A 27,801-nucleotide genomic window follows, 5' to 3' on the forward strand; every position below is an offset into this window, starting at 1 on the left:
TCACACCTCTGCCTGTGATGTGAGTGGGGTCGGTCACACCTCTGCCTATGATGTGAGTGGGGACGGTCACACCCGTGCCTGTGATGTGAGTGGAGATACTTGTTCAAGGGCTTTGCCACTGCTGTGTGATTTTGCTGCTTCTTCTTTTTTTTTTTTTTTTTTTTTTTTTTTTGGTTTTTCGAGACAGGGTTTCTCTGTATAGTCCTGGCTATCCTGGAACTCACTCTGTAGACCAGGCTGGCCTCGAACTCGGAAATCTGCCTGCCTCTGTGATTTTGCTTCTTTTGTCACTGTGGTTTGTCATTGTTTTGCCTTTTTACACACTACTAAGGGCAAGGTTTGCTGAGTGAAGGGGCTGGGCAAACCGCCTCAGTGAGCCTCATTGACACAAGTCTCAAGACTTGCTATCACCAGAACAACCTACATAAGATTCCTTAGGGCCTGGTGAGATGGCTTAGCAGTAAACCTGCTTGCTGCCAAGCCTGCTGAGCTGACTTCAAGTCCCCAGACTCACACAGTAGAAGGAGAGACCCAGCTCCTACAAGTTACACTCAGACCTGCACATACATACACACGCACACATACGTGCATGCATACATACATACATGCATACAAATATACATACATACATACATACATACATACATACATACATACATACAGTATTACATTAAGTAATCCTTTCATAGTTTTTCCTCCCCTCTTTCTCTCTTCTCCTTTTTTTTCTCTTATGGTGGGTGCCCGGACCACATTCACACTACACGGTGCTGAACCAGCTACATCCTCATCTTAAGATTATATGGACCCAATGCCTGAAGCAAAAGCCTGCCTGCACCACCACCATCATAGGAGTCAAGGGCTGAACTAGGCTCTTCTGCAGCCTACACTGGCCTCAGATGCTTGGCCCTGCCTCTCACCTCCCAAGTGCACCACCATGCCTAGTGGTTTGCTTTTATAATATTGTAGCTAATTTCTCCAAAATTCATTTCTTTGTGATTCTAGGAAAAGGTGAGAAATTTAAACTATGGTCCGAGGAAGATTATTACTACAGGAGATTGACCCTGGTCTTCCTGTTTGTCTTGCAGATAGAAAGTGTCTCTGTTGGGCTCTCTTCGTCGTACAAGGACAACGGTGCACTCATGGCTTTCAGAGGAATTCCTGTACGTATCACCCATAAGCTTTTGTGTGCTGGGGGCACAGGAGGGCATAGACTCCAGCAGTTCACGCTCTGGGAAAGCACAAACTTGCCACTCAGAGTTGTCTGATGAGATCACACCACCCAGGGGATGAACATAGAATGCACTGGGGATGCCTGCAGCACACCACAGCCTCAAAGGGGTCGTTCTTTGTGTTTATTTACCATTCAACAAGGCAGACGCTTGTCCCCCACATTACCCAACTGCAATAGTCAAAGTTTGCCAGGAGCCCCACTTTAAGAATCACTTTAAGCCAGGCAGGCAATGGTGGCCCATACCTTTAATCCCAGCACTTGGGAGGCAGAGGCAGGTGGATTTCTGATTTCAAGGCCAGCCTGGTCTACCGAGTGAGTTCCAGGACAGCCAGGACTATACAGAGAAACCTTATCTCAAAAAAAAAAAAAAAGAAAAGATAAAGAAAAAGAAAAAAAAGAAAAGAAAGAAAGAAAAAAAAGGAAAAAAAAAAAGAGAGAGAATCTGAGGCAAGAAGATAGAGTTGAAGGCCTGCCTGCACTCCATAGCAAGACCAAAACAAGACTGAATGTAGAGCTGGGGTGCACCTTGGTGTAGTATGTGTGCTCAGTATGCACTGGGCTCTGAATCAGTCCCCAGCATGTGCACATGTATGCATGCATGCGTGCACACACACACACAAACACGCACACACACACATACACACACACGGACTGAGGAACTAGCTCAGTCAGCATGAGGCTTTGATCTCTAGAATGCACGTAAAGCTAGTCATGGTGGTGTGTGCTAATCCTAGTGCTGAGGAAGCAGAGGCAGACGAGTCTTGGGACTCTGTGGGCAGCTAGTCTAGGCAGATCAGGGAGCCCCAGGTCCCAGTGAGAGCCCCTGTTGCAAAATGCAAAGTGGAAATCCCCTGAGAACACCCAAGGTTGACCTCTGGCCTACATGAGTCTGTGCTCGTACACGCACTTTTTTTTTTTTAATCAGTCCATCAGAATATAGTCTTCCAGCCTCAAATTTCCAGATGTTTCGTACACAGTGGGTGGGAAGAGTTGTGCATGGGGAGACATGGATCCTACCCTCACTAAACACCATCTGCCCCTACAGATCTCAGAGCTGAAGAACCATGGCATTCTCCAGGCGTTGACTGCAGAAAGTAATGGATGGCAGCCAGGCGGTAACTACCCCTGAGGGCCCTGAGGGTTTGGGTGAGACCCAGGTCAGAGCCTCCAAGAATCCACTTTCCGTGTCTGAATCAGTCTTGCTCTCACTCTCTCTTTCAGAAGTTTGTAGGTTTATCATTCCCCATCAAAAATTAGAAGCAACCCTGGGTTAGGAGCTAGGTTATCTGTTGGTGGTTTGCTGTGTGCTTCTGGGCAAGCCATGTAATGTCTGATTACAGTGAAAATTTCAAAATTATATCTGTCTGTCTATCTATCTATCTATCTATCTATCTATCTATTATTTATTTATTGATGGGGAGGTGTATGGGCCAGTCAGAGGACGACTTGTTGGAGTCAGCCTCCTTCTACCATGCAGATCCCAGGGATGAACTCAGGTCATCTGCCTTGGAAGCACCAAGCCATTCCACTGACCCAGCAGTGGAAATATGAACATGTCTCATCATCACGGACAGTGTGAAAATGAGGCCGCACAGGCTGGGACTGGGGAAGCAGAGGCAGGTGGATCTCTGTGAGTTCAAGACCAGCCTGAAGACCAGCCTGGTCTACAAATCTAGTTCCAGGGCTATTACATAGAGAATCCCTGTCTTAAAAAACAAAACAAACAAAAGAGTTTGAAGCAATACAAGTGAGAGGCCCCAGGAATCTCCACTCTGCTCTTTGCAAGGTGTCTTCCAGCACCATACTTTCAACTCAGGTCATGTGCTTGCTAGTGTATTTTAATGAAAGATATTCTTATATTCAGAAGGATCTTGGAAATATATCCTCTGGTTTGAACTCTGGCTCCCTTACGTATGTGGCTTTGAACACGTAGCTTAACCTTTCTAGTCATCCTCTGTTCTGCTAGAAAATAAAGATAGGCAGGGGCTGGGGACAGTAGTAGAATGCTGGCCTGGCCTGTGCTTGCTCTGGATCCCAGTCCAAGCACCGAGAAGGGGCGGCCACAGCCGGAGTAGTAATTGCTCACAGTAGGACCTGGGCCAGCAAACCCGGTAAGGATTAAATGAAATAGCACGGCTCACACAACAGTATACTCTGTAGTGAGCACCCAATCACATACACCTTTTTGTATGTTTCTTAAGAAGATGTCTTTGTTTTTATTTTATGTGTGGGTGTTTTGACTGCGTGTGTCTGTGCACCACTTTCATTCAGTACCTGCAGAGGGAAGAAGTAGACATCAGATCCCTGGAACTGGAGTTACAGACAGTGGTGAGCTGCTCTGTGGGTTCTGCAAGTCAAACCGGGCCCTCTAGAAAAGAGCCAGTGCTCTTTACTGAGCCGTCCCTCTAGCCCCTCAGTAGTATATATTTTCTATCTCTAAATGCTACACAATACAGGGAATGTAGCTCGGTAGTAGAGCACTTAGGCCCAGTTTGCCCAGGGGCCCTATGTTGTTTGGTGTTTTGAAATACACACACACAAGTAAATAAAAGAATATATATATATATATATATATATATATATATATATATATATATATATATTATTGCTGCCACGCCTGAGTTAGCTTCCCAGGACCTGCATGGTAGAAGAGAATTTGTCCTTTGATCTCCACATGTGTACTGTGGGATGGGCACTCTCACACATAAAAAATAAATGGAATTTTAAACCTTTTGTTTTGCTTTGAGACAGGGTTTCTCTGTGTAGCTGGCTGTCCTAGAAGTAGCTCTGTACACCAGGCTGGCCTGGAACTCAGAGACCTACCTACTTCTGCCTCCCAAGTGCTGTCTCAAACAAACAAACAAATAAAAAGTAATGCTTTTAGCTAATTTCTGTTTACAGAATGACTGAATCAGTGCTGTTTGATGGATGAATGGGAGAGGCCAAAAAAAATCAAGTCAACTAAATAATAAAAGAAAGAAAAAGAAAAATGTAAGCTGCATTAGTTATTCTAGAGATAATTTGCTTTTTATTCATTCTCTCTCTCTCTCTCTCTCTCTCTCTCTCTCTCTCTTTCTCTCTCTCTCATCTTCCTGTGGGTCCCATTTTAGGATTGTCTTCAGATCTAGCCAGGAAGGTCAGCCTGGCTCCAAAAGGACAGGGTCAGTCAGGGACAGTGCATACAATTTAGTCCTTTCTTAGACACCAGCTGGATAAGGCTAACTCAGACCTTTGAACTTTCTGTTGCTTAACTGTTGTAATGGCCCTCCCCTGTGGCCAAGGTTTCTTCTGCTCCTGGCTCACAGACATGGTCAGATTGCTTGTAGGTAAAAGGTCACAGGATTAGAGATAGGTCTATTGATGATAAAGCTTCTTGGAGAGCAGAGTCAAAAGGAGAAAGGCAGATGTGCTCAGCCCCACCAGTCTTCCTGCTGCTGGTCCATACTTCTCACTTGGTTTTGTTTTCTGGTTTTTGTGTAGCCTTGTCTGTCCTGGAGCTCACTCTGTAGATCAGGTTGACCTTGAACTTGCCGCGATCCTCCTGCCTCTGCCTCCTTAATGCTGGGATTACAGGAGTGAGCCCTATGGCTCACTCTCTCTCTTTTTAAAAGAATTACTTGTTATGCATATGTGCGTGCCCACATCAGTGAATGTCACCCAGTGCCTGTCAAGGCCAGAAGAGGATGTTGGATGCTTTGAAGCTGGAGTTACTAGTGTCTTTCTGCTGCCAGTATGGGTGCTGGGAACCAAACACAGATCCTTTGGAAGACCAGCAGGTGCTCTTAGCTGCTACGCCCTCTCTCCAGGCTTTCCTTTCTTGGAGGGGAGCTGAGGACCAAACCCACAGCCTGGCTCTTGCTTGCTATGCAGATGCTCTGAGCCAAACACACAACTCCTCATTCTTCTCTTTTTGTTCAGCCACTCTGTCCCTCATTTTTATCTCCCACAGTCTTGTGTGCTAAAGGTTAGACTTTGTTTCTCTACTCATGCAAGACCAAGTTCTGTTGACATTAGACAGCTGAGTCTCTGTGTCTGCTGCCCCAAGGCTGGCAGTAGCAAGGTGGAACTCCCTAGCAGCTAGATCAGGTTGAGGCCTGAATCAGTTCCCCGCCATCCCTCTGACTTGCTGGTCCGGACCGTGTTGTGTCAATACAGTGAACACTTGTTGAACTCTTACCCCTGGGCCACTTACCCGTCTTAGAAGTTACAGGATTGCTTCACACTTACAGCAATCCCATGAGAACTCAGAGATGATTAATTTGGCCAAAAATGCAGCTAGCGAGCAGCAGAGATGAACCCTGCCCTCCTCTTCCAGCCGATTTTTGCCCAGTTGTCATCAGCATTTGATGGTGCTTTATTTAACCTGCAAGTCTGTTGTATCAATGCAGTTTTCGTTACTGCAACAGAGTACCAGAGGCTGGGAAATCTTATGTGGAACAGAGGTGTGAGCAAGCATGGTGGCACATGCCTGTGTTTCCAGCACTTGGGAGGTAGAGGTAGAAAGATCAGGAGTTCAGGGTTATTCTTGACTAGATAGTGAGTTCAAGACCACCCAGCATGAGACCCTACCTAAGACACAAAGAAACAGACAACCTGAGGTTCACTGAAGTTCAGTCCTTCTCAAGGTCAAGGGGCTGCGTGTGGTGTCCAGTCTAAGTTGGAGTCTTAGACTGGTGCAGGGTATCACCGACAAAAGAGAGGGAACATTTGAAGTGTCCCTTCTGGCTCCTCCTTCCTGTTTTATTTTGAGGCACAGTCTTACTATGTAGACCAGGCTGCCCTTGAACTCACCGAGCTCAGCCTGCCTCCGTCTTCCAAGTGCCAGGATTAAAGATGTGCACCATCATGCCCGGCATTTTTTAAAAGTAGTATAAACTGTAATTATCATAAAAGCCAAAGTCAAGTCTTCTGGAGAGTACAAAAGATACACCCAAGCCACAGGCCCAGTTTACCCAAGGTCACTGAAAGTCAAGTGTCCTCCTGCTAAACTGAAAGTTTGATTCTACGGCAGCCTGAGCAATGACTTGCTCAGATTCTTCTCAATCTTTTTGTTATAAAAAATTTCCCCATTGCTGTTACTAATTTTGAAAGCAAGGTCTCACTGTAGCCCAGGCTATCTCTCAACTCACAGTAGTTTTCCTGAGTGCTGGGGTTACAGATGTGAACCACCATGCCTGCCTGACTTCAGGCTGATAGTCTACAAATCCAAGAGTTTAAACTGTCCTTATTATACAAAAGTGGCCATAGCATACAGAGTTTTGTGTCAGGACTCTTCTGGTTCGCATGGTGTCCGCTTTGTAATATGGGATTACTTAGCCATTTGTCGAAGGGCATTCGATAGTGATACATTTACAAAGGTGACACAAACATGAAACCAGCAGTCTGTACACATGCATATTTCACTCACATCTAGTGGGTCAAGATATCCTAGTACTCCAGAGCCGAATATGAGCTCTGGGCTGGCAGGAGAAAGGACTTGCTGTGTAAGCCAGTGACCAGAGTTCAAGTCCCAGAACCCACATAAAGGCCAAAGGAGAGAACCGACTTCCAAAAGTTGTCTTTTGACCTCTATATGTGTGCCATTGTATACATGTGCTACACAAACACAGACACACATCCTATAATAATAAATAAATAATTTAAAAGAACTTTTCAAACACTACTAGGTATTGCAGTTACCTACGTCACACCAGAATGGGCACATTTTACCCAAGTAAAATTCTTTTATGAAAGCTGGAGCAAGTTTGATTATAGTTATTAAATACTTTGGCACTCTATCTACTTATTCTTCAATTTTGTGGCTTGTCTTCTAATTTACGGTCTGAAGCATTTGGTTTGTAAAATCGAAAAGGACAATACAAAAGAATCAGGCTAACGGAGGTCATATTAAATGACAGTAGCGTGCCAGGCGAGGTGGCCACACCTCGAGTGTACCAGTGCTCCGGAGGCAAGGTAGGAAGATTGCACAAGTTTGAAGATAGCCTGTTTTACATAGAAAGTTCCAGACCAGCCAGGGCTGCATAGGAGAGACCATGTCGATGAATAAATAAACACATGTAACATGCAAGGATGAAGTGGGCTACAGATGTAGCTCCCCTGGTAGTACTCTGTAGACAAGGGTGGGTTTGAACTCAGATTCCCCCTACTTGTGCCTCCAGCGTGCTGGGACTAAGGGCCCACTATGCACGGCCTTGCATGTACTCTAAGCAGATCTCTGACCCAGTGCTTTTCCTGTGACAGCAGCACCCAGGCCTCCTGCAGAGGAGACCAGGGAGTAGTTTAAAGCTATGATTAGGGGAGAGATGGTAAGTGCCCCTGCAGTTGGCTGTGGTGGGCGTGGCTCCTGCTGCTGCAGGCTGAGGCAGGAAAAGCTCTTGAGTTCGAGGCCAGTCTGGACTACAGACGGATATTCTGTCTCAACAACAAAAACCAACCATCTAAACAAAACCTTATGAAGGGCTTGCCAGCTTTCTGGTCACAGCAGTGGTTTCTGTTGGGAAAGATTCAGTGCAGCGGAGATGACATTGCAGTATCCTATGCTCTGCACGGAGCAACTTGAGAAGCTCCTCCCTTGTTTTTCCTTTATTTTTTGTAGAGTGGGTCCTTCTTTCCTTCCTTTATTTCTTTTGAAACAAGGTGTAGCTCAGGCTAACCTGAAACTCACTTTGTAAATGAAGCTGGCCATGCATGAACTCACAGAGATTCGTCTGTGTCTGCCTCCCAGTGCTGGGATTAACGGTTTGAGCTACTGTAGCTGGCACACCTTTTCTTCAGCCATGTTGCAATTCCCAAAATTAAAATACTTTTACCTTTCTGCAACTATTTCCTGGAAAAAGCTAACACACCAGACTTTTGTTTAAAATGAAGATACATTACTTAATTATTGTTATTTTAAATTTGGAGACTGCAGGGATGGCTCAGTGGTTAATGGTGATTGTTGCTGTTTCCAAGAACTAGAGTTGAGCTGGTTCATACCTACCTATTACTGCAGCTTCAGGGATTCCAACACTTGCTTTGTCCACTACCGATACCTACATGTATGTGTGCATGCACACACGTAGGCATATACATAAATAATAAAGAAAGGGTTATTTATTTTTATTTTATTAGTATTTTAAGGACAGGGTCTCCTATATCCCCTGCAGCCTTCTGATTCTCTACCTCTCAAATGCTAGGATCCCAGGCATGCACACCATGCCTGGTGTATACAGATCGGGTTGAACCAAGGGATTTATGTATATTAGGCAAGCACTTTTCCAGCTGAGTCACATCCTAAGCCCAGAAACCTGATGAGTATGTCTTCAGCTTCCTCTGGACCACTTGATCTTCCATTACTGTCTGCCTCTGGACTAAGGCTGCCTAGGAGAGTCCTATGGACTCCTTGTACGTGTTTTCTCTGGTTTTGTCAAAGTGTTTCCTGTGTCCTTCCTGGTTTCTCCAAAGAAGCCACCAGGATTCAGACATGATAACCTGATGTAATTAATCCTTGCCACCTCTTGAAGGCCACTGGACCTGGAAGGACAGCTGCGGTGGGGGAGGGGCTGGGTGACAGGACCTCAGACCCAGAGCTCACGGGGGGCTCCTTTTCTCATTGCAGTTGTGAGTGCAGAAATGCTCAGAGCCCAGGAAGAGTGGGAAGTGGTGGACACCATCCATCCAGACGGAGGTAAGTGTGGAAATGGTGCTGTCCTGCACAGCTACCAGCAGAAGCCAGACCAGCCAGCGCACCTGTGACTGGGACTAGGATACAAGTCCTCGAATGTTCTCATTCTAGATATTTGACATTAAATAGAATCTTATCCACAAATCCTAAAAGGACATACTACTACATGAAGAAGAGAAGGAACACCACAGGGCAAGGCTGCCATTGCTGTCCATCCTCCACCCAATGCCAAGAGAGGTCAAGAGAGCATTGTCAGGGTCAGTCCCTGAAGGGGGACAAGGATGGAGACCCCACTGGGGCAATGAGGGCCCCTACAGAAGACACCTAATGGCAGTCTCTGAAGGCTGGGGACAATTGTTTCAGGTCCATTTCTAACAAATTTAGACGGAGACTAGAGGCTATCTGGTTCTCACGAAAACTTCACCAAGCTAATGGGAGATGTCACAGTGACTGATACCAGCCACCACCTACATTGTTGGTGACAAGCTAGTAGCCAGTGCTTGTTTTAGAGGTGACAACCAATGGATGTTTGCTAATAGGACAGTGTTTGCTATCCCAAATCCTTTTGTGTCTTCTCTTTTACCTAGAGAGTGGGGTCAGCTCCCAGCAGCCGGGCCAGCTCATCTCCTTCAGCGAGGCCCTGGAGCACTTCCAGACTGTGGACCTTTCCTCTTACAAGGTATGGCTGCAGGAAGAATACTTCCTCAGCTCGGTGGACACTGGACCCTTTCTCACCTAAGGAATCTTGAGGTACAGGATCTCAGATAGCCAAAGAACCAGCTTTGGTGGATCACACCTCTAATCCCAGCATTACAGAGACTAAGGCAAGAAGATTTCCCCATGCAATCTTAGGCCAGCTACAAAATGTGCTCCAAGCTAAGTGTATGTAGGTGCCTTGTGATGGTCAGAGGGTGTTGTCTCCTCTGGAACTGGAGTTACAGATGGTTTCAGAACCACTTGATGTGGTGTCAGTGCTGACAACTGAACCCAGATCTTTTGGAAGAACAAGTGCTCTTAACCCATGAGCGAACTCTGAGAACCCTGGTTCATGTAGGGCCCTGCTAACCTTGGCGGAACGGAGCCTGAGGAAATCCTGGGATTCAGTCCTGGGATTCAGACCAGGTGCAAATACCCCATGTTTTTCCCTCTTCGAGGTGGGAAGTATGGAGTTAAAGTCCAAGTAACTCTTGGGGAAGCAAGACAGACTGTCTGGGAAGCAGGGTACTATCAAGTCATGGCAAATGGAAGGAGGTTCTCTGTTGGAGCCAGAAGCCATTTGTAAATTTAATTAAATTTATTTATTTTTGAAGCAGAATCTCATTATGCAGTCCTGGCTGAACTGAAGTTTACTATGTTGCCAGGGCTGGTGATAAACTCAAGACAATTCTTCTGCCTCAGCTTTTCAAGAATTGGCATTATAAGCAGGCACTGCCATACCCAATATTGTTAGGGTTAATATTTATATCGGCATTTTCTTGGGCTGACTATCTAAGTGACAGTGGCTCTACTTAGCGCAGGACACCATGCTCTGTGGCCTGAAGCCAAGCGCTCCACAGCTGGAAGTGGCCAGAGGCCACGGGCACACCACAGTTAGAAACAGCCAGCCAGAAACACCAGCCCTGTCACCCATGAGACGCCATTGTGGGAGACTGCTCTGCCAATCTACCACACTGTCTCCACAAGGCTGGGCTGAGCCCAGACCATCCCGCCATCCACGAGGTACCCGGTAGAAATGAGACTCTAATGTTTAAAGATTATCCAATAGCTTTATATATTTGGTAATGCTCAAATAGCAAGACGCCCACACAATTAGAGGTGTTACACAATACCTAACTACCTTAAACTACCTTAAACTGCTAGAGACACGCATACATCCGCCACCATTTTCCCCTCTCCCCGTCCTCTCTCTGCTAGCTCCTCCTCTTCCTTCTCCTCTCCTTACTCCTCCCACATTAGCTCCTCCCAAAATACCAAGTTTAATGTATCAGGAAATACACCCCTACACAATATAATTTAGAAATGTAGGAAACACGCTGAGGGCTGGAGAGATAGATGTCTTAGCAGTTAAGAGCACGTGCTTTTGCAGAGGACCTGGGTTTGCTATCCCAGCACCTACATGTCAGCTCACCACCCATTATTCCCGTGCCAGGGATTCTACACCCTCTTCTCCCCACCCCAGGCACCAGGCATGCTCATGGTGTACAGACATACATTGGGGCTTTTTCAGAACTAGTTGTTGTACCGGGTGGTGGTGGCACACACCTTTAATCCCAGCACTTGGGAGGCAGAGGCAGGTGGATTTCTGAGTTCAAGGCTAGCCTGGTCTACAGAGTGAGTTTCAGGACAGCCAGGGCTACACAGAGAAACCCTGTCTCAAAAAACCAAACAAACAAACAAACAAAAACAAAAAACAAAAACAAAAAAACCTAGCTGTTGACTACCAGTAAGGCTCAGCATTCATGCACATAAAATAATTTTTAAAATAAAGGTGTGGATACTAAGTATGATGGCACACATATATAATTCTAGCACTCAGGAGGCTGAGGAAGAAAGATGGTAAGTTCAAGGCCAGCCTGGGCTACATGGAAATACCTTGTCTCAGAAAGTTGTATGGAGAAGCACACAGTGGGTAAAGGCTTTTGCCATACAAGCCCAGTGACCTGAGTTCAGTCCCCAGAACCCATGTAAAGGTGGAGCTGACACCACAGCACCCTCTGACTTACACACACACACACACACACACACACACACACACACACACACACATACGCACAAATAATAAAGTGGGGTTGGGGGTTGGGGAAAGGAGTCTTTGGAAGTAAGCAGACTGAGGGCTTTGGTGGGGTGTCTTGAGTGACCTCTAGTAAGTTTAGCAGAATGTGGCTTCAGGTATTCATCTAAAGCCAAGATCATCAGGGAGGGTAAACAGACAAAAACTGATACAGAAGACCAGTAGATGCCAACACCCAGAACCTTGTAAGGCAGGCAGCAGTGACCCTGGCTTTGGGAAGCCAGCATGATGTAGTTTAGGAGGGACATCTGACCCAGTGGACCATGAGTGCCCAGTGGTCCTAGCATCAGTGGAGGTGGGGAGGAGTGGAATTCTAGAATTCATATCCTCAGAGAAACAGCGAGCCATATGAAGGGTAGACACCTGGCTTTTCCCTGACCATATCAGGCGTGACATGGTCATGCGGACACAGCTGAGCCTCACTGGTCAGTCAATAGCTAGTTCTAAAAAAGCTCAGGAGACCACATGCTGGGAATGCCTCCCCCTAAGGACATCCTGCAAAGAATCTGGGAGCTGGGAATCCCTGGCTCTCAGTGTTCCTCCTGGCTCCTCCTCCAGGTCCAAACACTAGCTGATAGACAGTCACTGGTTGATAAAAGTTTGAGCAGATTGTCTATTATTTCCTTCTCAGAAAAGAATCCAACCAACTATTCAAAGGACTGGGCTCGCTGCCCTCCGGCATTGCCTCTTTGGACCTCCAAAGCTGCACCAGGGTCTTCGGGAAGAAAGAGACTTGGTTCTCACCATTGCTCAGTGTGAGTGCTAAGGGCAGCCCAGGGCACATGCTCAGGCTCTTGTCCGTTCCAGTTGCCATGAGAACAAGAAGGATAGTAGCATGCCTTGACACCGTTCAGTGTCCCATCCTCCGGGAAGCATTGGTTTCTCCCTGGGAACAGCCTGGTAGAAAGTGTGCATGTGTTTTGGGGCAGGTGGCCTGGACAGCCAAAACCCAACGCATGGCCGAGTGCTCCAGACCATCTACAAGAAGCTGACTGGCTCCAAGTTCGACTGTGCCCTTCACGGAGACCACTGGGAAGACCTGGGCTTCCAGGGTGAGAGAAAAGCACCCATGTTTCTTTCCTTGTCTGATTGGTTCCAGAGGGAGAGGCCATCTTGAGTGAGGAGGGACATCTAGGAGGGTACAGAAGACTCAAGGGCCTCAGGAGTGGCACACGGAAGTGTGCCGCAGATGGCTGAGGAGAAGAAGGGAGGGATGGAGAACCTGTCACTTGGAGCTCTGCCATCTGTCAGGAAGCACTTAAGTGGCACACATGGCAGTGATGTCATTTGAATCTTGTGTTCTTTCTTCTTTTAAAATGAAAACTACAGCTGAGCAGTGGTGGCGCACGCCTTTAATCCCAGCACTTGGGAGGCAGAGGCAGGTGGATTTCTGAGTTTGAGGCCAGCCTGGTCTACAGAGTGAGTTCCAGGACAGACAGGGCTATACAGAGAAACCCTGTCTCGAAAAACCAAAAAAAAAAAAAAAAGAAAAGAAAAGAAAAGAAAACAAAAGAAAAATACAGTTATCTTAAATTGGAACAGTTATTTTACTTGTTTTAGGATTATACTTTTTTGGCCGGTGTGTGTGTGTGTGCGTTTGTGTGTGTGTGTGTGTCTGTGTGTGTCTGTGTGCGTGTGTAGAGGGGCAGGGTTTCAGATAGCCCAGGCTGGCCTCAGACTCACTATATAGCTGATCGATCATGACCTTGAATTTCTGATCCTCTTCCTTCCGACTCCCTAGCTGGTAGTCCTACCCAGTGTGTGTGGTACTGGACCTCCAGCCAGGCCTTTGCCACATGCCTGGTAAGCAGTCTGCCCACTGAGCTGCATCCTCAGCCTACGCTCCTTCCCCAAATCCTATCACTACATTTGTAAATAGTAGCTGTATTACAGGACACAGCTGTACACACCTTTAATCCCATCACGCAGGAGGCAGAAGCAGGCAGATCTTTGTGACTTTGAGGCCAGCCTGTTCTACAGAGCAAGTTCCATGTCAGCCAGGGCTGCCATACTTTTCTACAGTTGTAACAGATTTCCACGAATTTGACTAGGAGCTGTAGCTTAGTAGTTAGAGCGCTCACCTAGCATGCATACAGCCCAGCATCCTAGCCCCAGCATCCCATAAAATGGCGTGGTCTCACACACATGCACACTCAGCTGCATAGCAGGTTAGAGGCCAGCCTGGACTCCATGCAACCCTGTGAGACAAAAGAGTGATGTAGAACAAGCAGCCCACTGTTATCCTCTAGTCTGTAGCCAAGTCTGACACAGGGCTCGGTGAGAGGACCAGGGTGCCAGCAGTGCTGATCTCACTTGTGGAGGATCTAGGAGAAAATCTATGTCCTTAACTTTTGAGCTTCTAGAAACTTCCTGCAGACCTCTATCGACATGGCCAGTAGTAGAATCCCCAAGCTTGCTCCATCCTCACATCTTTCTCTAGCTGTGTGTTTCTACCTCCTTCTTCTTTCCTCTCTTCTGCACCGAGCCCACCCAGATACCCCCTAAACACACCCCTCTCTGCTGGTGGCACCCTGGGTTTTACCTTATCTTCATCTCCCTTGCTGTGTGCTGTGTTCCTAGATTCTGAGGTTCAGAGTGTGGTCATCTTTGGAAGTAGGGATTATTCTGACCATCAGAACTTTCACTGAGAAGGAAGAGGAGGAGGAAGAAGAGGGGGAGAAAGAAGAGGAAGTAGAAGAGGAAGAGGAAGAGGAGGAGGAGGAAAAGGAGGAGGAGGAAGAGGAAGAGGAGGAGGAAGAGGAGGAGGAGGAGTGGGACCACGTGCATCTCTGCGGTGTTGGGTTGGAATAGGTTGGATATTATCTAAGTTGGGTATGTCTCACTGGGCTGCCCTCCTCCTAACTGCTGTTTGGCTAGAGAGCCCGCTTTTCTGGAACCTTTGTGGTCTGCTCTAGTCTGTTTTCCGTTGCTATCACAAAATACTTCAACTGGGTAATGTATAGAAAATAGCAGCTTATTTGGCTCATGATTCTGATGGCTGTGGTGTCTAAGAGCATGGCTCCAAAATCTCTTCAACATGAGTTGAGGGCCTTCTTACAGTGTTATAACATGGTGGAGATACAGGGGAAAGGGCAGGCCTGTGTCAGTTGGAGAATTTCCTCTTTTATCTGTCTGCTGTCCTTGAACTTGGCTATGAGACAACGATGACCTTAAATGTCTCATCCTCCTGCCTCTACCTCCCAAGTGCTGGTTAGACCTGCATGTTGACAAAGATGCCCAGTTTATAATGTGCTGGGGATGGCACCTAGGGCCTCGTGTATGGTGGACGAACACACTGCCTGCTAAGCTACACCCCAGCCCCTGTCTTTGTAAAGATTGTGCTGGTATTGTGTGGGAAAGTGACTATAGAAGGCCGTGGGAACAGGAGAAAACTGTTGCCAGAGCACTCCTGAGTGCTGCATGGACATATTTGGTCCCCTAGAGCCCCTTGGGGCTGTGTCCAGAAGTGGACATGTGCAGGGTTCTCATCCTCCTCTAACCCAGCAGAACTAGTGTCAGAGCAGTGTTCCAGCTATGTCCTGGGAGCTCAAGGGACCAGGACAGCTTTCTCACTCATTGTTACACCTTGCTTTCTGCCACAGGAGCAAACCCAGCCACTGACCTCAGGGGGGCAGGCTTCCTGGCCCTCCTGCACCTACTGTACCTAGTCATGGACTCAAAGACTTTGCTGATGGCCCAGGAGATCTTCCGCCTGTCTCATCACCATATCCAGGTAAGGTTCTGGCGGGAAGATAAAGGGGAAGGCTGTGGACTGAGGACCTGAGCAGCCAGGACTGCACAGTTCTGTGTCTGGACGGTGGAGATGAGCTAGGAATGGCTTCTCCATGCTCTGCCATTCACTAACGGCTGGTCTTTAGCAAATTCATGAATCTCTCAGAACTTTGATTTCCTTACCTGTAAGATGGAAATCATACAGTCCTATTTTCACTTCTTTTCTGTTATTGTGGTAAAGCTAGTGAGGAAAGAAGAGTTTGGTTTTGCACACAGTTTGAGGCTACAGGACATGAGTGCCAGAGAGTCACAGCAGCTGGAGCCTGGGAGGCAGCTGGTCTCATTGTACCACAGTCAAGAAACAAAGCAGTAACTGCAGGAGTGTTAAGTGTACAGCTGCTTTGTCCATTTCATATGGTTCTAGATTCCCTGCCCATCGAATGGTCCTGCCCTCAATTAAGATGTGCGTCTCCTTATCAACAACATAGTCAAGATCATCTGTTGTTAGCATGCCCAAAGGCCCACATCCCAGGCGATTCCAGACACTGGCCATTTGTCAACATTAACCATTATGACTGTTCGCTCACTCAGTATATCTGGGGTGCCAGGTGTTCCAGAGGGTGCAGGAGGGCAAAGGTCACAAGAAAGGGGGCATGCTGGGAATGAGTAGAAGGAACATGGCACAAGCTGTTAGAAGAGGTCACCAAGGAAGCAGGCCAGAGAGCAGGGTTCCAGGTTTGTCCCTGTATTACATCAAATGCAACTGCTCAAAGCTTGGAACAGCACAGTGACCTGCCGCATCACAGGGCTCTTACCAGTTGCTAGGTGAAGAACAGTTTCTAAGGAAGTCCCTCGTGATCATCCAAGCTGTGGAGCAGCAGGTTGGAACAGAGCGATGAAATAAAATAGACTCGTGGGTGGCTCTTAGAGAATGGGAACAGCCTGGGTTTGGAGGACATAGGGTAGACAGACAGGAGCAGCCTGGGTTTGGAGGACACAGGGTAGACAGACAGGAGCAGCCTGGGTTTGGAGGACATAGGGTAGACAGACAGGAGCAGCCTGGGTTTGGAGGACATAGGGTAGACAGACAGGAGCAGCCTGGGTTTGGAGGACACAGGGTAGACAGACAAGAGCAGCCTGAGTTTGATGCAGTGGACATAGGGTTAGGATTTAGGGCAAGGAGGAAGTCAGTGATTTTTTTTTTAAACTAAAGACAACTAGGGAAAAAAAGAGACATGGTGGTTTATACCTTTAATTCCAGCACTCAGAAGGCAGAGGCAAGTCCATGCTCTGAGGCAGCATGGACTACGTATAGGTCAGCTAAGCTATATAGTAAGGTTCTGTCACAAAAAAATAAAAGAGGTACCATAAAGAAAAATTAGGGGCTAGAGAGGTAGCTTAGTGGTTAAGAACACTGACTGCTCTTCTAGAGAGCCCAGGTTTAATTCCCAGCACCCTCATGATGTTTCATAATGTTATGTGCCTCCAATTCCAGGGCATCTGACACTCTCTTCTGTTCTCCTCAAGAACCAGGCATCCATGTGGTACACAGACATGCATGCAAGCAAACCACCGTACACATAAAAAAGTTAAATAAAAATAAGTGCACGTTCTGAGCTTGGTATGGTGGCACATGACCATAGTCCCTGCAGGGCCTCCCATGGTGACTGTGAAAGGACACTTACCGAGCAGGCTCGGGGTACTGTGTTCATTCTGTAGTACTACCATAGAATAAATACCTCTAGTGAGGTGCACACCAGCCTGGGCTGTGTATCAAGTTCAAGGCAAGCCTAGGCTATATAGCTAGAAAGAGAAAAAAAGGAAAAACGGAGAAAGGAGATGGGGGAGGGAATGAGAAAGAGACAGAAGGGGAGAAGAAAAGGATGATGATAGAGAGGTAGCCATTTCTGTGCCCCTCGAATACCCTCTGTGGATCCCAAAAACCTGTGTTGTAAGAATCCCTGCAGGCAATTCCAAGAACTGGTCAGAGGTGGACACCATGCTCTCAGTCTTGAAGGTGCGGTGAGATAGCCTGGAACAAGTGAGAAGGCTTCCATCATTACATGACAGGAGAGGAGGGGGGAAAGGCACGAGTCCAAGAGACAGAAATACCCCAGAAACCACAGGGAAGCAGATATAGTGTTGGCCTTGACCTGGGCCAGATGGGGCTGGCTGGTAGGAACGTCAGACCTATGGATGCTGGGCTGTCACTGGGGACCACAACTGGGACATTTTCAGTGGATGTTAGAGACAAAGAGCCCTGACTTAAGTTTAAAAGGGAGTAGAGTGGGGGGAATAAATTGAGACAGTAAATGAAGACGTGTTTTTCAGAGGATTTCACAGCAGATAGGAGCCAGGAAGGGTGACTGGACTTACGAGATTCAGTCATGTCGAGTTTGTGTGTGCATGTGTGTGTGTGTGTGGGGGGTGTGTATACTCTTGTTTTTATTTTGCTTTTTTGTTTTTAAGATTTTATTTTTATTTGGGGCTGGAGAGATGGCTCAGAAGTTAAGAGCATTGACTGCTCTTCTAGAGGACCTGGGTTTGATTCCCAGCACCCACTGGCAGCTTGTAACTGTCTGTAATCCACTTCCAAGATTTGACACCCTCACATAAACATACATGCATTCAAAACACCAAAGCACATACAAATCATTAAAAAGATTTTTATTTTTACTTGTGTGTATATGTGTGTATGTGCACATGCATGCAGGTACCCGTGGAGCCCAGAAAAGGCATAGGATCCCCCAGAGGTGGTTGTGAGCTGCCTGACATGGGTGCTGGAACCAGACTCCAGTCCTTTGCAAGACCAGCCAGTGCTCTTAACCACCGAGCCACTTCTCCAGCCCCCTATTTTGCTTTGTTTTGTTCTTAATTTTTGAGTCAGCATTTCCCTCTGTTGTCCAGGCCTCTTGGAACTCACTGGGTAGCTCAGATTGTCTTAAATACACAGTGATCCTCCTGCTTCAACTTCCCTGGTGGTAAGATCACATGTGTGAGCCACCCCACCATATATGACAAGTAGCTATTTTTATGAAATTTCAAATGTACAGAAAAGTTGTAAGTGGGAAGTCTTGTGTGATAACAGAAATCAACATTAGAGCCTTGGGTCTGAGACGCAGCTCAGTTGGTAGAGGGCTTGCCTACCGTGCACAAAGCCCTGTGTTCAATTCCGTTCTATCCAGAGAATGATCTGTGGCCACATAGTCCCAGTTTTAAATGAGTGAGTTTATTAAGGATATAACAAGCTTAGGTGGAAGGATAAATATCAGGTAACAGATGAGCGTGTTCATCAAATCAGACAGTTACCCCGTCCAGCAGAAATGGGGGAACCCTACCTAAATAGTCATGCTGCATGCCAGACGGAGAGAGTCCTGGGCCAAGCAGGGCAGTTTCTCCAGCGTCTCCTTCCCACTGCAGGTGGTTTTATGAGGAAACAAGAGTGACCTCTGTTGGAAATGGTTTTCCTGCTAGTTGGTCTCAATGGCAGTGTCTTTAATGCTCTCAGTTATGAGCTGTTCTCCTTCCTCCCTCTTACAGGACTAGGGGGCCAGCCTGGCCCAGAACACCTGAGATAAACAGGCTGGAGTCTGAGTCAGGGAACTCTTGTTCTCAAGAGTCAGCTGTCAACAAGCACAAACAGCACATGACAGCTTACCAATATAATTTATATTAGAGGTCCCCAGGACCTGACATGTTAGGACATACTTATAAATTCAAGGTCATCCTAAGTTTCACAGCAAGCTCAAAGCCACCCTGGGATACAGGAGACCCATTTATTTATTTATTTATCTATTAACAGTAAACATTTGATTTGTATAACTACTTTTTTTTTAAAGGATTTTTTAAAATTTTATGTGTATGAGTATTCTAGCTGCATGTATACCAGCACACCAGAAGAGGGCATCGGATCCCATTACAGATGGTTGTGAGCCACCGTGTGATTCCTGGGGATTGAAGTCAGAACCTCTGGAAGAGCAGACAGTGCTCTTAACCACTGAGCCGTCTCTCCAGCCCAGGAGACCCCTTTTTAAGAAGAAGGGGGAGGGGTAACTAAGTATGGTAGCCCACATTTAATCCGAGTACTCTGGGAGGCAGAGGCAGAAAGATCTATTGTGAGTTCAAGGCCAACCGGGTCTACATAGAGAAATCCAGGTAAGCCAAGGTGACACAGTAGAACCCTGTCTCAAAAGGGGTTGGAGCTAGGAATGTGGCTCAGATGCTAAAGCACCTGCCTAGTATCCATAAGGCCCTATGTTCAGTCCTTAGCGAAAACCAAACACTGTGCTGCACAGCTACAATTCTAGCACTCAGGAGGTAGAGGTCAGGTCACAAGTCCAGGTCATCCTCAGCTACACAGTGACTTAGAAGCCAGCCTTGAATAGCTGAGACCCTGAAAAAAAAATGCTGGAAGCTTGCAGGGAGGAATGGGGAGAATGGTTTACAAGCAGGGTCCCGGCATCCCTCCACGTACACACACGCTCCGGCTCCAGGAGAGGAGCACTGTGAGGAAGGACCATTAATGCCTCACAGCACGCCTGGAAACTCTGTCCCCAGCAGAGCGCCAGCTCCACAAATAGAGTGAATATTTATTCATAGGAACATCTGCTGGTAATCGGAAGCTTATTTTCAAGCCGTGGGCGTCACACATTGAGCACGACAATTGTGCCAGGAACACAGTGGCACATTTGGGAAGTAGGGGAAAGGTAAAAGATAGGGACAGACCAAGGGTTGCACGGAGCTTTATTAGGCTTGGAACACAGGAAACCGGTCATGACCCCGGAGTCAGGAGAGGGGTGTATAGTAACCACCTGACGAAGTGCAAAGAGCCAAATGAGGTCATGCATTGACAGGTAACAGAGGCAGGAAAATCAGTAGTTCAAGGCCACCCTCAGTTACGTGGTATAATCCAGGCCAGCCTGGGCTACATGAGACCTGGTTTCTTTTTTCTTCTTCTTTTTTTTTTTTTTTTTTTTTTGGTTTTTCGAGACAGGGTTTCTCTGTGTAGCCCTGGTGGCTGTCCTGGAACTCACTCTGTAGACCAGGCTAGCCTCGAACTCTCAAACTCAGAAATCCACCTGCCTCTGCCTCCCAAGTGCTGGGATTAAAGGCATGCGCCACCACCGCCTGGCCAGACCTGGTTTCAGAAATCAGATTGGCCCTGCTATTTTCAGGATAAATAAGTGGAAGTGTATGTGTTCGTTACTTCTCTGATGCTGTGATAAATTACCTGACCAGTGCAGCTTCAGGGAGGACTTCCTTTGACTCACATGGTCATGTAGTGCCCACACTCAGAGAGCGGAGGGCAGTGAACGCTGCTGCTTGGCGACATTTCCCTTTCTTTCAGTCCAGGACACTAGGCCACGGATGGTGCTACCAGCGTTTAGAGTGGGTCCCCCTCAGTTAACCTAATCTAGATAATCCCTCAAAGCCAGGACCAGAAGCCTGTCTCTGGTGACTCCAGACACTGCCAAGTTGACAGTCAAGAGAAACCGTCAGCACCCCTCACCTGTGCTCATTCCTGCACGCACTCCTAATTAAATACACGGGCGACGTGGGGGTGGGAGGGCGATCCGCAGGGCTCCATGGGAGAAAGGGGTTAGGTGGGGTGTTGGGGGGTATGATCAAAGTGCATGCACCCATATGAACATGTGTGTGTGTGTGTGTGTGTGTGAAACTGTGAAAGGTTAAATAAAAATTAACTGTAACGTGTAATTTTAAAAAACAATCCACACTAAATCCAGCTAAGCACTGGCATCGGCGGTCTTGCTCACCCCCACGGCCAGCCCCAAGTAGCCGTCTGCCCTGGTCCCTTTAGCCAGCCTGCTGCCAAGCCCCTCCAGTCTTCCCAAGCAACCCACCCCTGTGGCTAGCCTGCAGAAAGCCAGCTACTGCTCACTCAGATCCCCTTAGCCCTGTAAAATGATAACCCTAGAGACTTGTAATATACCAGCCAGATTTGTAGCGATAAATCTCTAGCCCCCAAATGCCCACACAAAGAACACAATATAAATACAAGCTATGGGCTGGAGAGATGGCTCAGTGGTTAAGAGCACTGACTGCTCTTCCAGAGGTCCTTAAGTTTAATTCCCAGCAACCACACGGTGGCTCACAACCATCTGTAATGGGATCCGATGCTCTCTTCTGGTGTGTCTGAAGACAGCTACAGTGTACATATATACGTAAAATAAATAAATTAAAAAAATAAATACAAGCTACACACCTAGACTGGACAAATGTACCCTACATGACTCTATTGTCCATCTATGAAATCCCTAGTTACTTATGGCTCCCTCAGGCCACATGGTTCTGGTTCATCTTCATCCATCTCCCTCCATCCTCCATCTCCTCTTCTCCTCTTCCCCCTCTCTAAAACTTTCAGCCTTTTCCTTCCACTGCCCAATCACAGGCTCTAGCCTTATCTGACCAATTAGCATTTCACCTGACCTCACGTGAGTACCGGCACTCCTCTTGAGGGAGCAGAAAATACAAACAGCAATCCACAACTATCACATAGGGCAGTAAAGCCAAGTGTAAGGATGAAGGAAAGGGTAGGTGGTTTGCATTCCCTGTCTATGCAGACCCCTAGGAATCAGGTCATATTGTCTTGGATTATCATTGTCTTTGACCAGTGCACTTTTAAAATATACTTTGATTTTACTTTTACATGTATGGACAGGAACATACACACACACACACATACACACACACACACACACACACACACACACAGAGTACATAGACATCAGATTTCCTGAAAATGGAGTTACAGAGGTTGTGAACCACTGTGTGGGTGTTGGGAATCAAACTCACATGTGTTCTGGAAAAGCAGCCATCACTCTTAACCACTGAGCTATAAGGGTGATATTTAGAAAAGGGCGCCCGGTCCCCGCTTGTTCCCGGGCAGCCGCCATGTTCTCAATGCTCCTCAGCTCCTCGGCTCTGACCTGGGCTCAGGCTAGCTAGATGCGCAGGCCCTGGCACTCACGAGATGCCAGTGTGGGGGATGGCTCTGCACATACATGTGTATGTGCATGTGAGTACAAGTCCCTGCAGAGCTGGAGGCCTCAGATCCTGGGGAACTAAAGTTACAGGTGGTTGTGAGCCCAGGCCAGCTCCAAACCCGCAGCCTTCAGTGACCCTCTAGCCTCAGCCTTTGAAGCAGTTAACATGTGTATACTGTAGCACCACACCTAACTAGTACTCCCAGGGTTCCGACATGACACCTGATCAGGTGGGCGACCTGCTGAGGTTGAGGCCACCTTGGGTTCTTAAAACACAAACAAAACAACAAAAAAACAAATGTGAAATTTGACCTCCAGCCCTATAAACCTCTGAAAGATGGAGTCTTCCAGATGCAGTCTTTGGGACTATAGCCGCTTCTATTTACTCCTACAAAGGTGGCTGAGGGCCATTGAGATGGCTCCACAGGTAAAGGCCCTTCCTGCCAACCCCAGGGACTTGAGTTTGAACCCCAGTCTCCACATAGTAGAAAGAGCGAATTGACTACTACAAACTGTCCTCTGACCTTCATACATGTGCCATGGCATGTGCACATGTACACACACACACACACAATTATAAATGAATATAATTAAGAAAAAATGTTTAGGACTAGAGAAATGACTCAGCAATTAAGAACGCTGGCTACTCTTCCAGAGGACCCAGGTTGATTTCCAGCACCTAAATGGGTACCTGACAAGTGTCTATTATAACTCCAGTACCAGGAGATTGACACCTTATTTTGACCTACTACCAGGCATACATAGTATACACAGACATACATACATGTAGCATAACCATACATATAAAATTAAAAATAATTTTTTCAAAAAGAAAAAAATGAGAGAGAGCTTAACTTTCAGGTACTTGTCGTGCTCCCTGCTGAAAGAGAATTGACTCAAGCTTCCAAGTGCTCAGAGACCCTGCCTTCTGTGCACCCCAGATTGCAGAAGGGCTTTTAGCCCTTTATCCTGAAAAGTAGCTCAGTCCTCTGAGAGAAATGGGACTCACCCATCTCCTTTAGAGGCACCTTGCTGCAGCGCGGATGGTGATTGGCTGGCTGTCCAGGAGGCATCTTCATAGCATGGCATTCTGTCTTTGAGAATCTCCTCTCCCAGCACAGAGCAGGTGCTCAGAAGTATTAGAGTGAGTCCACACTTGCCAGCGGCCCACCCCAGAGTCACCTGGAATGTGTCACACATGTCACACACCAGAACCTGGAGAGAGGCCAGCTAAACCTCAAGAGATGCTTGGATCATCCTGCTTGAGTATTCAAAAATAGTTAAGCCCAAAGGAAAGCCACGAAGGCAAATGAAAATGCAGAAGTGGCCACGAGGAACAGGAGTGTGAGGCCAGCTTGGTCTACATACCAAGCTTCAACCCAGCCAGGGCTGCACAGCAAGACCCTCACGATGCCTAAGGTTTGGTCCCCAACACCACATAAACTGGGCATGGGTGGCACGTGACTGTAATGCCAGTATTTGGCAGGAGGAGGAAGGAGGTCAGAGTTCAAAGTCAAGAGCTGGTGAGATGGCTCAACAGTTAAGAGCACTGACTGCCTTCAAGAGGACCCAGGTTCTATTCCCAGCACCCACATATCAGCTCACAACTGTCTGTAACTCCACTCCCAGGGGGTCCAACAACCTCTCCTGGCCTCCCCTGGCACTAGGTATACAGACATACATGCAGGCAAGCACTCAGACCATACACAGTCAGTCAGTCCATATATAGTTCAAGATCAATCTTGGCTGCAAAGAGTGAATCAAGCATGTGATCTGTGAAAACCTGTCTTTAAAAACAAACAAACAAACAAACAAAACAAGGAAAAAGGAAGGAGTTGGACGTGGGACTGCCTTGGGACAACCTTCTGTGGACTCGTGGATTCCAGGCCTTTTGTAAGGTGGGACACAGGGACAGTGACAGCAGCAGTCACCTCTGTAGGTTTAGCTCCTGCCAGTCACCTGAGGCGGAGGAGATGTCTAAGGGCAGAGTTGGCTGGCCACTAATTTATGATACTCCATTCCAGCAATTCCCCTTCTGTTTGATGTCTGTGAACATCACCCGGATTGCCATCCAGGCCTTGAGGGAAGAGTGCCTCTCCAGGTGAGTCCCTAGTGGATCAGAGTGACCCGGTAGAACCTGGTCCAGTCCCCTCCATGCCTCAGGCCTTGTCCACAGCTCTATTACCTGCTGGTTTCCAGAGCTGGACTGCATCTCCATGCACCAGCCACCTCTCCTCACCAACCTACCCAAATGCCAGGCTGCCAAAAGCTGGTGGGGCGGGTGTGGTGGGGTGGAGGCTTCCTGAGGTGACCCAGTAGGCCAGGAAGGAGGCATTGGTGTGTTGGTTTCATCTATGGCTAAACAGGTCACCTCTTCTGTCCTGTAGGGAGTGCAACCGTCGGCAGAAGGTCATCCCAGTGGTAAACAGCTTCTACGCGGCTACTTTCCTTCACCTGGCACGCATGTGGAGGACCCAGCAGAAGACGATTTTAGATTCAGGTTTTGTCCTCAAAGGTTGGCACTTTCTTCTGTGTCCAGGCCCTGAGAGCCCAGAGTAGAACTATTGTATTTCCCTCTCCTCCTTCCCTCCCGCCTGTCCTCAGAACACCCTGGGGCTGTCTTCTTTCTCTGCAAACCCTCCTCCCTCTCTGTTCCCTCGCTTGCTTGCTTGTTGTTTTTGTGTTGAATCAGGATCACTCTAAGAGATCCTGGCTGTCCGGGAGCTTGCTGTGTAGATCATGCTAGCCTTGAACTTAAGACAGTCCATCTGCCTCTGCTTCCTGAGTACAAAGATGACAGGCATGCACCACTGTGCCAGGCTGCGGCCACCTCTGATACTTACTTGTTATCACGGTCACTTTTGTTTAGATGTTTGAGATGCAGTCTCTCACTGTAACCAGGCGACAGTCCTGCATCCGCCTTCCTTGTGTTGGGATGACAGTCTGAGCCATCATGCATGGCTCTCAACGATCACATCAAACGACAAAAACCTCACATCTTCTGAACCAAAAATTTAGCGTGTTCGGCACAGTGCAGGCAGATCTCTGTGACTTCAAGGCCAGCCTGGTCTACATGAGTTTCAGACAAACCAGGGCTACGTAGTAAGACCCTGTCTCATAAAACAACAGAACAGAACTGAAAGACGGCTCAGTGGTTAAGATAGCCCACTTCTCTTGCAAAGGACCCTATTAGGTTCCTAGCACCCATGGCCAGCAGCTCACACCTGCCTCCAGGGAGAGCTCCAGGGAGATTCTAACTACATCTCTGACCTCTGCAGGCATCCACACAGATACCCACTATCAGACTCACATACAGACTTTAAGAAATAATAAAAATAAATCTTGAGAACATACCATCAATAAAAGCTCAGCTGGGTATGTGGCTCCATTGTGAGGGCCCTGCCTGGCATTCAGGAGTCCCTGGGCTCCATGCCCAGCGGTGCCTAAACTGTGTGGTAGCACAGGCTTGTAATCTCAGCACTCAGTAGGTGCAGACACGGAAGTAAAAGGTTAAAGGTCTACAGAAGAACTGTCTCAAAAACAAAAACAGAGACATGGAAGCCAGCACTGGCGAGGTGGCTCAGCAGTTAAGAGCACTGGCTGTCTTCCAGAGGACTGGCTTCTAACTCTGGCACCAACATGACAGCTCACAGCCATCTATAACTCCTGTTCCAAGAGATCTGGTGCCCTCTTCTGACCTCAGGCATCAGGCACACCTGTGGTACACAGACATCCACTCAAGCAAAACCTAATACATATAAAATAAATAAAAACCTTAAACACTGAAGGCTGTGGGAAACAAGGCCCAGCGGCTGGACTGATTCCGCAGAATTGAGTTCTGTGTCACAGCAGAGAAGTGGTTCCTGGGCTCTGTCTGGTTTTGCCATTTGGCCATCTTTAAAGGACAGGGGTAGCACAAGATGGGGTGGTGCATGCCTTTAATCCGAGCATTCAGAAGACAGAGGCTGGCAGATCTCTTTTTAGTTTGAGGCCAGCCTGGTCTACAGAGTAAGTTCTAATACAGTCTGGGCTACACAGAGAAACTCTGTCTCAAAACAAACAAACAAACAAACAAGGACAGGGTTTGGAGATGTCCACAAAGCCATTGGACTTGTTACTAGATTTGTGTGCCATCCTGAGCCCCCTAAGCCTTCAGTTCCCTGATCTCTTCTGTTCCAGACTTGGAAGCATTGGCCAAGAAGAGCCCAAGACGGCTGCTCAAGACCCTGGACGAGTACCTAGCTCAGGTGTCAAAGGGACAGTCCTCCTTGTTGGAGGCACAGAAGTGCCCTGGGTCACAGGGACCTCACTCCAAGGATCTCACGTTCACAGGCGTGTGTGACCTCCAGTCTCATTCATTTGAGAGTACAGGGTTGATCTGACCCACCACAGAGACCATTCCTAGAAAGACAGGCTGGGCCGCTGGAGCTTTCCGAACTAAAGAACTGTGTCTGGGCCAAAGCCCTCCATGCCTTTGCAGGTGAGTTAGGAAGCTCCCAGGTGTGGGTCGTGACGCCCACTATTCTACACCAGCATAGCTCATTCAGGCAGCTAGAATTACCCTCCATGCCATCTTCGAAGCAAGGAGTCTTCTGTCCTTCCCAGCTGGGCTCCCAGTTCACAGGGTTGGACTCCCGATATCTCAGTGGAAGTGAACAGACCATGAGGCCAGACAGCCCTCTCTGAATTGTCTACACATCTGCACCTAGAGGGAGAGACCGTGGAAGCAACAGCTAAGATTCTGACTCAACAGCCGTCCCCAGTCTTTGGTTGGAATTGGAAAGACAGAGACAGCAATATCTTCAACCAGCAGGGGGCAGCACAATACAGAGAAAGTGGCCCTCTTCCTCCTGCTACCGGTTTCAAGACACTTGTTTCCATGCTTCCTTGCTCTTTCCCCTCCCCTCTCCTTTGCCCACCATTGTTTGTAATCTAGAAATGGGCACTCTATCTGGCTAGACTGGTCATCAAGCACCCCAGCCCCACTGCCCACAGGCTGGAGTTCCTATGGAGACCACTGGTTATCTAGCCTGGTTGAGAGGCAAAGTAACCTCACCCACCCACAGTTTTAAAATAAAGGAATTGTTATAATCTCCAGTACTTTCTTCCAAGACGAAGTCCTTTCAGGGCCTTCCTGTTGTACCCGCATTGTCTGGGCACCAGGCTGAGCCAAGCAGATTAAAGTGCCTAGGGTTCAGTGGGGTTGCAGACTCCAGATTGGAGTCGCTTTCTACTCCATGGCTACACACCACCTGAGTTCCCTGGCTGCACCTGCATGCCCGATGTCTTTCTTTTTCCGTATCATTATTGTTTGTGTGTATGACATGACGTGTGGTGCGCACACACATGACAAAGCAAGTGTGGGGAGGTCAACAGCCAG

The 27,801-nt window shown here is 47.6% G+C and overlaps 1 protein-coding gene across 4 annotated transcripts in view; it reads left to right on the forward strand.

The window, feature by feature from the left end:
- Positions 1–27,518, forward strand: part of Elmod3 (ELMO domain containing 3) — a 35,094-nt gene extending 7,576 nt beyond the window's left edge. For all 4 annotated transcript variants that reach the window (XM_028762449.1, XM_028762448.1, XM_028762446.1 and 1 more), the window contains 10 exons: positions 1,086–1,160; positions 2,277–2,346; positions 8,829–8,897; positions 9,482–9,573; positions 12,317–12,440; positions 12,615–12,737; positions 15,288–15,418; positions 24,446–24,522; positions 24,809–24,936; positions 26,601–27,518. In XM_028762449.1, the coding sequence (XP_028618282.1) occupies positions 1,086–1,160; positions 2,277–2,346; positions 8,829–8,897; positions 9,482–9,573; positions 12,317–12,440; positions 12,615–12,737; positions 15,288–15,418; positions 24,446–24,522; positions 24,809–24,936; positions 26,601–26,803 (1,092 nt within the window). In that variant the 3' untranslated portion in view covers positions 26,804–27,518. The remainder of the gene's footprint in view (positions 1–1,085; positions 1,161–2,276; positions 2,347–8,828; positions 8,898–9,481; positions 9,574–12,316; positions 12,441–12,614; positions 12,738–15,287; positions 15,419–24,445; positions 24,523–24,808; positions 24,937–26,600) is intronic.
- The last annotated feature ends 283 nt before the right edge of the window (positions 27,519–27,801 follow it).

The sequence above is a fragment of the Grammomys surdaster genome, unplaced genomic scaffold, assembly GCF_004785775.1.
Source record: "Grammomys surdaster isolate TR1022 unplaced genomic scaffold, NIH_TR_1.0 133, whole genome shotgun sequence".
NCBI lineage: Eukaryota > Metazoa > Chordata > Mammalia > Rodentia > Muridae > Grammomys > Grammomys surdaster.